Source organism: Anticarsia gemmatalis, chromosome 23, assembly GCF_050436995.1.
Source record: "Anticarsia gemmatalis isolate Benzon Research Colony breed Stoneville strain chromosome 23, ilAntGemm2 primary, whole genome shotgun sequence".
Taxonomy (NCBI): domain Eukaryota; kingdom Metazoa; phylum Arthropoda; class Insecta; order Lepidoptera; family Erebidae; genus Anticarsia; species Anticarsia gemmatalis.
This window is the reverse complement of record NC_134767.1, coordinates 4,779,841-4,792,097: the sequence shown is the minus strand read 5'-3', so window position 1 is coordinate 4,792,097 and position 12,257 is coordinate 4,779,841. Positions and strand designations below refer to the sequence as shown.

General features: G+C 33.6%; 2 protein-coding genes across 2 annotated transcripts in view; one reads left to right on the top strand and one right to left on the bottom strand.

Moving 5' to 3' along the window:
- Positions 1–12,257, top strand: part of LOC142983090 (uncharacterized) — a 53,218-nt gene that overhangs the window by 22,797 nt on the left and 18,164 nt on the right. Inside the window, exon 3 of the mRNA XM_076129916.1 lies at positions 8,028–8,248. Within this exon, the coding sequence (XP_075986031.1) occupies positions 8,028–8,248 (221 nt within the window). The remainder of the gene's footprint in view (positions 1–8,027; positions 8,249–12,257) is intronic.
- Positions 1,886–3,037, bottom strand: LOC142983216 (uncharacterized). The gene is made up of 2 exons (XM_076130115.1): positions 2,836–3,037; positions 1,886–2,351 (listed from the first exon to the last, which is right to left on the bottom strand). Exons 1-2 carry the CDS (start codon positions 2,933–2,935, stop codon positions 2,149–2,151), a joined length of 303 nt encoding a protein of 100 aa, XP_075986230.1. The 5' UTR covers positions 2,936–3,037; the 3' UTR covers positions 1,886–2,148.

Here is a 12,257-nt window from a genome sequence, read left to right as displayed (position 1 = left end):
CCACATTAACTTATTGGGCAGGCAGAGGCATGGGCGGTCCGGTGAAAGGATGGCACACTGTGGATACGCCTTGTGTTAAACGACATTTTATAAACGATCGTGTGCCACGAAATAGGATTGTCATGTTTTTGGTACATTTAAAAAAATATAATTCTTTACCTCGTACAACTTTTACAGTAAATCTTAGATAGAACCCTTGTTTAAAGTAAAAGATATATCGGTGCTTAGAGGTCCCGCTCTTCAATTGTAAATTATAAATTTATTTCAAATATTTCTGTATTTGTACTGATTCGGTTTTTAATTGTATGCTGCAATTTTGAGTTTAGTTCCAACGCGGATTGTATAACTAGTTTCTACCTACCTCTAGAGTCATGGGTATATGCATTGCATTTTTAATTTACAATTAATTCGACAGAAATTAGTCGTTTAATAATTATTTCTGACATTTTTAGGTTTATTTAAGTTTCCATATCAATTTAAAACGCATTGGGGAAGTAATACGAATAGTTTATTACAAAATAATTATTAATAAATGCTGATTTATAGAATATGTAATATTAAATAATTATGCTTTTGATTGATTTTATTAACATTCAAATAAATCAAATAGCGTATACATCAAACAATCTGAACTTTACAGATAATTATTATTTAATATTCAATTATTTTGTAATAACCGAAATGCGTTTAGCGGACATTATTATGACAAGTAATTTGAATGTAAAACGAAACCACCCATGAAGTAATTCGAAATACGTACTTAATAATTTACAATAAAATTCAACTTGGGACAAAATGAAGGTCATGTTTTCAATTATCTTATTTACATTCAAGAACATACAATCAATTATCATAGTCACAAAACTTATAACGAGATTGGAAACCATTTTGAAGTTTGACTCATTATAATCAGCTATTGCACAAAAAATGCACACAAAATGATGAAGTTGGCACGTGTATAAATTATAATACGAATAATTTCTTTGAATCTTCGTTCTGGAATGAAGCATGTCTAATGAGATGTCAAGGATTTATACAAATGAGGCTTTAATTATTCAAATTTTATGAAGATGGACAGGTTTTACTATTTATAGTGTTGTACGCATAATTTTGGCATAATTATAAAACACGGGACACTAATTAATCCAATTTATTTGTAGGTAGATATTGTAGCGCCAAACACATCACTTGAAGCGGTGAAATCGACTGTTTTTATTATAAAATAAATAATTTATTTTTATTTATTTTTACTAGAGTAACATTCAAATATCAAACACAACCACCATATAATAGGAAACTGAAACTACGCATTGATATTAGAACATAATGTTCTATGACTTTACAAACCATTATTGCAAATCAAAATCTTATATTAGGTGTAGTTACTTTTAAAAAAATGGTTTGTTTCTTGGAACCAAACGTCACTAAAAGTATTTTCATTTGTTACTAAAGGTCCCATCCATACTAAGTCTTACCTTAACTGCCCGGTCTATATCAAATGAATCTAAACATCAGATTCGATTTTCTAGTTCGATGTTTACAACTGTGTTACAATTTTATATCATAAAGTTTATTTCCTTTTATTATTGTTCATTAATTATTGCTTCAAACTTGTCTGCTCGCCCATAAAGATGTTTATCGAGGTATTAACGGTATACGTATGAGGATTAAATGTAAGTTTGATTGTAAATAGTTATGTAATAGGTATCTGTTCGACTGTTACTGACAGTCTGTAAATCGGCAAATATTCCTTTGATAATATGACTTTATTATCGAGTTATAGTACGCTTTTCTTGAATCAGTAAACGACTTGAATTTAAAAACAAATCGGTTTCAGTTTAGCCACCTTTAATTTTCTAAAAACATCAAAACTGTCAAATAAAAGTTAAAAGCAAATAATAGTTTATTTTGTTTGTTATTGTATTATAAAATTCAATATAATAATTTATGTAGAAAAGTAGGCTCTCGTCCTGAAGTGAAACGGTACGGGCTGGAAATAAATTAAAAACCATACCACGCGTCCACGGGGTGATGGTTGCTTGAGGATCCCAATGTATTATATTCATATTAAAAGTCAATGGTGTCTATCCTACATCTCTATAACTTCTACTATAAAAAATATGTAAGTTCCGCGGTGTTTCCAGTACATTACGGGGTATCATCAGAGGTATCATAAACGGTTAGTTTGTACGGCGTCATGAAACGACACCACATCTCTTCGATCTTCTTCCTTCGCTTGGCGCTCTCGGGTTCCTCGCGAATAAGGCCTCGCTGCCACGCCTTAGGCTTCAAGAATCTTTTGTCGTCGTGACTGATACCGTTCTTTATCCACCCAGTCACGAAATTGGATCCTAGAAAAGAGTTAGGTGTTAATACGGGTCATACTGTTAACCGACTTTAAAATAAGTAGGAAGTTCTCAATTCGACGGGTTTTGTTTTGTGTGTGTGGTTTAATCAATTTAGTGGTTAAATTGTCCCGTAGCTGCTACAAAATATTTCACAACATTTTTTACAGCAGCAACAGAGATATTAAAATAAGATGCTCGCTTTATTTAACAGACGATGAACTTTCGTAACTTTTCAGTCGAATATTAATAAAGAACCTCTCAATCCGCCTTACAGTCAATACAACATACTGCAGTTTAGTGTATACTATGACTTGCCTTACCGAAAAAAGTCATTTCACGTTTTTCGGTAAGGTAAGTCCAAGTGTACCGATATAACTCACTTTTTAGTACCACATTAATACGTTAATGAGAAAAACTGTGCGCGCTTTTAGCAAACTTAAATAATACATCAGAATGACCACAAACACAGTCATTAAACACTACTTACTGTCGTAATTATCAATGATGTCTGGTCGCAGGGTGCCGACGGTGTAGAACCTTAATTTTTTCACAGCTGCCGCGTATTCCTCGCAACGACAGCGGTCCATGATCGAGTGCTATAATTGCACCAAATATACTGAATTTTTCTATAATTGTTACTTATAAATATGATTGTAAATACTTCAAAAATCAGGCAGGCTTTGTTGTTACCGTGGTTGTCAGAATATAGCTTTTTTAATTTTGGACGTAAATACATAGGTGTCTATCTGCGGCAAAGAGGTAACAGTAGGTAAGCCTTTTTGGCTGTTTTTGTTTTGAACGGTTTTCGTTTGGTTAAGAAGTGGTAAGACTACAATATTTCATCCAAGAAAAAAAAAGTAAAAGAAACTATCGCAAATCGCAGTATCGCACTCAAGCTAGCAAAACATCGACAAGTACTAAAACTTAAACTCTTTTACAAATAATTGGGCTATGATTTCATCCTCGGATCTTAATCCTGTCAAATGAACGACAAATTTCTAGGCACCGAACTACAAAGTCACGAGGCAATTACCGAAGGCGCCAACGTACAAGGTTTACAGCCTAAACAAAGTTTTAACGCGTATCTTAAAGGCACTGACATCTAAATAGCCATCAACACTAAAAGTATGACGCGAAAAATCGTGGCTTCTGTGCCTAACGCGAGCCAATCGGCGGTGTTGTAAAATCAGTCACAAGTTGTAAAAGCAGCAATAACTTGGACGATATATTGACGATATACGAACAAAAAAACTGCGAAGTTTTACAACCCACCGATTGTAAAACTGGGAGCATTAAGGTTATAGCGATCCCGAGACGCGTGCAATTCGTATCTTAAATGTGTTCCACGAAATTTACATTACGCTAGTTTTGTGGCGCGGTTTAACGTGGCCAATGATCGCTTCTTCGCTGCTCACTCGCGAATTATATTGACAGTCTACTCACTGAACTTATACTGTCTGAGGTAGGTGCATTTGATTCGTACTTTCAAAAACGTTTTTTGGGCCACTTTTGGCTAAACTCAAGAGTTTTAAGAAATACATGATTAATGTTTGAAATTATATACAAGCTTGTGCCGGTAAGCCTTACTTTCTTAGTTACTGCCGATAGTTACAGTTACAGTAAAAAAAGTACAGCCTAAGCCGGAAAAATGGCATTCTTCATGAAATATTATCTGTAGCAGTTATTGAAGGATTAAAACCGTTTCAAATAAACCTACTTTAGCATTTACGATATTATTTCTAACTTCGATATAAATAGAGCCATTTCTTCGGTTCCTTCCCTTTTATAGACCTGGCAATGTTCAAATATGGATACCGTACTTTATTTACAACTGCAAAAATAACATAAATAATTTGTTTTAGTCTTTACGCTTTTCTTATGTTGAGCTTAATTATAAGGACAGAATTTGCTTCATCTTTTGAACTCTTAAGCGTAAAATATCTACTCGATACGAATAATAAAGAATATTTTGAACTTTCTTGGAATTATAGAAAAAAGTTATCTTACTAACGCGTAATGAGAGTACTTCAATCAAAATATTTTATTGCCAATTTGAAACTTTTTCGTATTTTCTTAGTTGTTTATCTCTTTTCTTCAAAATGGTCCTATCACCAATCAACATAACTGAGTACCGTACTTAATATAAGGATTTAGACATAGGTAAAATATGGAAAAATCTATATTCAAAAATTATTTACTTAAATATAATCCCTCACTTTCAATTATAGGTATTATTTATCACATCTTTGATAACTTCTTTGATATCAAACTTTGGATCGCTACTTTAAGTTTGTAACGCAGTCCCTTCATATCTCAGTTATTATTGTGGCTTAAAATTTTGATTTCAAAAAGTAACATTTCCTTTTATTACCTAAACCCAGCACTAAAAGTCCATCCATCAAACGAAACCTTAATATCAATTTTCACACGTGAAGTGTTGCTTCAGCTACTGGCAATAAAACAGAACTGTAAAGTATACAATTAATGTTGGCGGGCGAGCCTCTGAGGGCCGACTCTGCGCTCGATTGGCGAGAAATGAAAGCTACCGGTATTGTGTGCTTGGGGAGAACGCACACGGAGGTACAAAACTGCCTGAACTTACGTTTGAAATGCGAGAAAAGTTTAACGAAAGACTTGATTGTAGCTTCTTTAAAAATGTTTGGTTGGTTGCTCCCGTTTGCTCATACCTACTTAATATTAAGCTGAGTACCTATTATCTCTATGAACAAGTAGGTACTTACATAGTTAGTTTTGATACAGTAATGCGTTTTCTGTTATGAGCTTTCACTAGTATTAACACAATTTAAATTGCTTGCAGAATATATGGAAGAGATTATATGTTTATTTCAAAAGAGGTTGCACTATTTTAAGTTCCTATAATAACGAATTTTCTTGATGTTCAATAATATATGTTACAAAAGTCTAATGAAACTCTTAAATTCAAAGAAAAACCAGTCAAAGTTTTCTTGTCATCGGTAAATCAGCAGTTTTTCCGCTCTGTGTGCTTCGCTTTTTACATGTTTACGATCGCTTTACTAAATGAGATTTTATCTGCGCATGTTTTTTTAGACTTTTACTCTCTTGTGCGTCAAGACCTCACCGACTGTGAAACAGAGAAATGTCGGAGTAACGCTTTGAAACTTTATGATACTAACAACTATTTTAACACCATACGATCATAATGAGTTAAATGATGCCGTGCTTGCTGTATTAACCAGTAAGCATCAGAAATTAAACGTTGTGGCAATAAGTTATTCCAAATAACATCGTAAATTTAATAACGAAATGTAGTAATTAGACAAGAATGCAAGCTGAGAAATTGACTTAACGATTTCTATGTTGAGTTCTTCTAAAGGAAATTTTTCTTTTAAATAATTCTTGTATCGAACACCTTCAATTGCCAAGTAATCAGTGTACACGAGATTAGAAGCAAGAACCAACCGTTTCGCAGAACATCGGACATCTATCGACCATCGCGAAGACCTCCACTTTCCAACTTTTTTCTTTTAATGACGCTTTACCTACCGAACAAAATTAAAGTTTAATAGTTAGCGCTAAAGTCTAATTTCCCTTGAACCGATATAATCATTACACGTTGCCGTCTGAAAGAGGAATCGTAAAGCAAGGGAAGTAATTTGCATCCGTGGATCGGGCGACGCGACAACACCCGTGAAATCGCGTATAGGCGGGTGCGGTGTCTCACTTTAAAGCAAAACGTCATAAACCCAAATTACTGCAGACAAATTAGAACACTAATTTTATGTACATTAAGATTGTAAACGGCTTGGCACCGACGAATTGTTTTATTACTTTATAATGGTCAGTCAAGAGTAGCGGTTACGTCGGTGCCAGGATTTAAATCGGTTGCCTAGAATGGGATTGGTATAAACGTGATTGATTTTTCTCATTAGTGATGTATGGTTCGGGAAGTTGTTTTTATTACTGAATTAGTGTGTGATTTCATTATTATAATCGGATTACGGACGGATATGGATGTGTGAAGACGTTTTCGCAAACGTGCATCTGTTATTTATGTGTAGTGAAACTATATCTCCATATTAGTTGCCTTATATGGTAACGTGCTCATCATAGCATAACTGAGTGATAGCCATTTCCTAGAGATTATTGGATACTTCGATGATAAATGACTGTGAAACATATGGGTGTGGAAATATGATACGGTACCAACTTCCTCAATATCTCATTCCAATCCCATCAAATAATACTTCTGATAAAAATAAAGAGATTAGAGAGTCAAATCTTTACACTTTTAATGATAATTTAGAGGATTTACAGTTTGCAAAGCACTAAGAACGTGCATAATAAAATTTTAATGTCTCTTAATTATTAAAAACGTATGATAAGATCAAAATTATTGTAAAATTAAAACCAATAACCGTCATAAAACAAACACGCTCGAAAAACTTTAGTTTTTTATCGCATCAAAAACTATTAGGACATTTTATACATCTAATAATTACACAAAAATAGATAACACATCTCATTATTCTTTAATTAACGACATAGACGATAAATTTCAACGACAACATCTTATATCTAAGGTGCTTTTTTTTTTCAAAATGGCGCCTTAAGGGGCAGCGGTCTTTAGGGGAGTGCTCGAGTGACATGAATTTGGCAATCAAATAAATATTAGGTCGAAAGACAGGTGGAAGTTCTCGTAATTGAGATATAAACGTTTGTTTCTGATTAACTGCAAGTTGATGGCTTCATTTTGCGTTATTTGTTTGTAACAATTTATGGGCATGGTAACTTTTGTTTGGTAATTATGAAGTTATGGTTTGAGTTGAACAAAATGGAAGATTCTGCGGTTTCTTTTAGACACAAGAAACTATCTTGTAATTAATAATATTAAGCTGACACATATCTACTTCAATACTCATTCTTATAAACTTAAGTGCATTTTTCTATTGACAAAATTTTTAAGTTGTTGAGACGAAAAACTAATCCCCTCTTCCGAGAAATCACTTGGCTATCGAAATTGTTCAGACAGAAAATAATAATGTTCTTTAATTATAAAAAAATAAGAAAACGTTTTTCTGTTAAATATAAATTCTCATTGTTATTAGTATATGTCTTCAACAAAACAAAATATGTTTATCATGTCAGCTATTATTTTTCTCTCATACAAGCGTGTAATGAGCACTTATCGTGCGTGTCATATTACTACCGTGGCTGTCAAAGTTCCATTAGTGAGGCTTCACGTTTATTACAAGCATTAAGATTTCAATGACTACTGAAATCTTGCGAGTGTTGAACGCCGGCGACATCAAAACAAAAGGATTTTTCCCATAGACCGTTGATGATCGTTTCGCCGTTTGATTTTCGGGTGCTATTTATAGATACCTTTTGCGCTGATGTTTGTCAGATATGCAAGATTTGCCTTTAATATTAAGCAGGATTTTTAGATAAACGGAGCGGGTAAATAAAGACGTTCAATTTTTTAGGTCTTGGTTTAAGTACATACATACAACAGGCGTTAGATACAAAATAACATTATACTACGTTTTTATGTACAATACTCCATTTTTTTATTTTAATAGAGCAAGCAGCTCTACCTACGTCAACCTTACCGCTCTAAGTACATCGCACATACAGAGGAAAAAGAGGATAAGATGTCTTTAAATACGATGTCAAATAACAAATACTCATATTTTCCAGGCCAAGCCGGCGTCAACCAACTGGGGGGAGTGTTCGTGAACGGGCGTCCCCTCCCCGACGTGGTCCGCAAGAGAATAGTGGAGCTGGCCATCATGGGGGTCCGGCCTTGTGACATCAGCAGGCAACTGCTCGTCTCCCATGGATGCGTCTCCAAGATCCTCACGAGGTTCTACGAGACGGGGTCGATTAGACCTGGCTCTATCGGCGGGAGTAAGACTAAGGTAAGTTTGTAAAGGATTTATTTAGCACAAGAGTATATTTTCTTAATGACAGCATATACCTTGTTTAGATTTGTAGTGCAAGGAAACGGTTAACGTATCAGTGGAATTAGGTATATTATTTTTCCTTTATTTATTCGGAAATGTTAGCAGTGTTTAAAAGGTATTCTGAAACGTTTGGAATTGATAAACAGCAAGCAAAACTATCCCATGTCCTAGATAAAAAATCGAACACAAAAATCCGAGAAATCTCTCAAAAATGTTAACCCTTTAGCAAACGTTTGGGGGCAAAAAAATGTAAATCAACAGTCGATCTGGCGGATCACAGGTCACGCCGGCAATCACTAGTAATTATAAACTATAAAATTTTACCGGCACCGGCTTTCGGCTTCTTGAGATGGCCTTTCGACACGGTGCGGTCCGCGTGATTGGAACCTTACCGGGGTTCCGTATGCAGATTAAACTTGATTGTGATTGAAGGTTTCACTGCTAATTGGTTTAGGAAAATCGTTGCCTTTTTGATCTTATCGGGAAAGTAGGTCTTGAATATTTATGATGGCACAAATTAGTTTTGTTTAGTTTGGTTTCGATGTTTGCAAATGTGTTCTTTTACAGATATACCTAGTTGAAATGATGATTTTGTATTGTGATTTTTAAAGATAAATTTAGTTTCTTTTAGTAAAAAAATTTAGAAAACAATTCACTAAAAAGCAAAAGCTTATTGTCTAGCTTCATAAAAACTAACTCTACCTAAGCCCTAAAAGAAAGATTATCCCAAAATGTACGAGTAACTAGTACCATTTTCGTGGGTAAGCGTTTTAGACGCAAGTTGCTGTACTCTAGAGCGAAGTCCGGTAAGCGTATTCGACACCGACCTCACTAAATTCGGTACGCCAATAAAACAACCATTTGTTCTTCCACAAACGGACGCCGACATCAAAAAATTGATTACAACAAAATACTTCCAAATCACCGAATACTTTTATTGGCGGTGTTATGGGAACACTTAATTGACTACTAATCAACGTGCTCAATCGTCACGTTCGACTCGATACTCACTCCATCGATATATAATCGAGAATCGTATCGATACGACAGTGATCTCATCGCACCGATTGTGAATTATGTAAAACATTCGTCTTGTAATTATATTTTTGCGTTTCTTCAGATTATTTTATGGTTATATATTGCTGTTTTATATGTTGATTGAATAAATAATAGCGTGGCCTTTTACTCATATTTTCGATTTATTTTCCTGTGGTATAAAAACTTGACCACATTTTTTACTTTCTAAAAGTTTTTTATTATAATGTTTCTTAGTTATAAATCATCATTTGTATATAAAATTGATTGTCCCGACGATTGTGAAAAAACTATGCTTTCACGAGCATTTAGAAATGTTTAAAATGGCGAAACATGTTAATTACGTGGGAAAAATATCTGAAACGTTTTGGGAAGTTCAATTAATTAAATTAAAAATTGCTTTGGAAATTGAATTGTAAACGGTAAATTTATGAGATCTATTATATAAAGTAACAATTTATGCCGAGATAATTGCAAGACTCGGTTGCATGGACATTCTAAATAATATTTCATGCCTATTGAAAGTGCTCATTTAACTTTGCACTGATTATTTAAGTGCATTTATCTTTCTTTCACATTACATAATGGAGACTTGTAATAAATAATTAACGCAAATTATATAACAGGCTTTACTTCTCTTCTTGCTCTTTTATTTTTGAGATGAAAGTCACGTTTACGTAGGACTTTATGGATACCTACTTTGACTTTCAAATAGGTATCAAGTAACCCTTAATTTTCTATAATTAAGTCACTATCATCCGGTGAACTTAGACTTCGATACTTGCTAAACAATATTTTTCTGATCAATATTAAAAATTATACTTATTTGATGTCATGTAGATAAGTTATTAATTCGTGCTAATTGCACTAAACTGTTAAACATCGCAATTGAAACTTTATTTTTGAACCAGACATCAGAAAAAAACCCAAAAATAATATAGTCTACCAAACTACGCTACAGTCATTACGTCAGTGCAATAACCTCAATTAACACTACATTTGAATCAAAGGTGTATGTATAAACAATAACGATTTCTCTGTGAAAAATCGTTTGATTGGATCGTTAGACAATTAGCCCAACCTTCGTTCTTAAAGGTTAAAACAATATCGGCGAAGGCACCTTGGATTGCAGACCGTATTTAGGATGATAGTCAATTATTTTCATCTCAAAATACATTTTATAACTTTGTTTGTACCTAATGTAGAATAGGTTCGTGGAATCATTTGAATAAATCGCGACTGATACAAGACGGCGTCTGGAAGGTTCTATACGCTAGCTATCTGCGAAGCCGAGGGTGTAACGTTCCATTTTCTATATCCTATCTAACCCTAATAGCAAAGTATTACGTAAAAGGTAACTCTCTTTCTTAGTATGAAGAAGGGTCTTTAGATCTTAATTGTACACAATTTTCGAATATTATAGGATATAGACATTGATTTGCTCGGTAATTCCGCCAGATTGAACGGACATTACTAAGAATATAATTTGTCCTGTACCATTTAAGATGTCCCTTATAAATCTGACCTATACACCTACAATCGATCAAAGACATTTCAATCATCAAATAAAGGTTAAAAACGAAAATTATTTCATTTAAAGAAACATTTCCTCGAATCCTTGGCAATTTTTTATCATAAACATATTTCTTATTCGGTTTTCCTTCAATCCCTCAATGAATCACAGTAATAAAGATCTCGATGTGTTATTTGTTACTTCGCTGTCAATATTATTGAGGTGCATTAATTGTTTGCGGTTGCAGATATAATTAAGAATTTTAGCATTCTGACTGATTAGAACGACGTGCATGCTGCCTACACTTTTAATTTGAGGATTTTTTAATTGGTCTGATCTTGAATTATTTGAACTACTATGAACCTAAATTCTGGGTAAAGGTTAAAACCTCGGTTCAAGCTATCAAGACTTTATTTTAAGGATGACGAAAGGGAAATCCATTTTAATAATACCAAAAAAGAAATACATCTTCAGGGTGACAAAAGTTGCTATAGATATAATTGTATATAAATAATATTCTAAAAGCTGGCTCATCTGAAACTGAACAATAATCATTTGTAAAAAATAAATTACGTTACAATGTTTAAAAATAAGAACAATCAAAGAACAAAGTGTTATTTGAACGGTACGTGTTCACCGGTGATGTTACACGCAGTACATAACAATAAAATACAAACACCACTGGTACAAGCATCAAATTGCTTCAAACGTAAGAACATTAAACATAAACGTGAAACATATCAAAATCCTACACTACCACTAATTTGAGCAATTCAAACCACTAGTGTGGGAACACACGCTAGCTTTTACGATATTTTTTCTAACAAATATTTACCGTTATTACACCTGTTACGAATAGCGAAAACTCGAGATAAATGCTCGATTATACCGTGTAGCGATTATAAAAATATGATACGCTTTTTCTAAAATAATTGTTGATCACTACAGAAGCATATTTTTAAAGTTTTACCGGCCGGTTTAGCTTCCACTTTTAATTAAAATTAAAATGATTACAACCCGTTTCCGAACGTTCGTTAATCTTAACTGTGGTTTAACACGAAAGTTTTACCATCGGTAATGACCCGGGATACTAAATGGTAAACAAATGAATCGCTTTTGAGTTGTGCCTTTTATTGTCTATGCTTAGGCTTAGGGCTGTATTAAATTGACGGCACACCATTTCATTTATAATTTTACATATATTAAATTTATGTGCTTCGGTGTATTAGTAAGGAAGTAATTAAGTAAAGCAGTAATTTGTATTTAATTGCGCTATCTAAAAAAATATATTCCAATGGGTGATTATTTTGTATGTATGATGTATTGTACGTACTTTGATTTAAAAAATTGACAACTGCCTACGTATTATCCTCTTGTTCTGATTAACCATGTACAGGGCTTCTTCGTACTCTATTA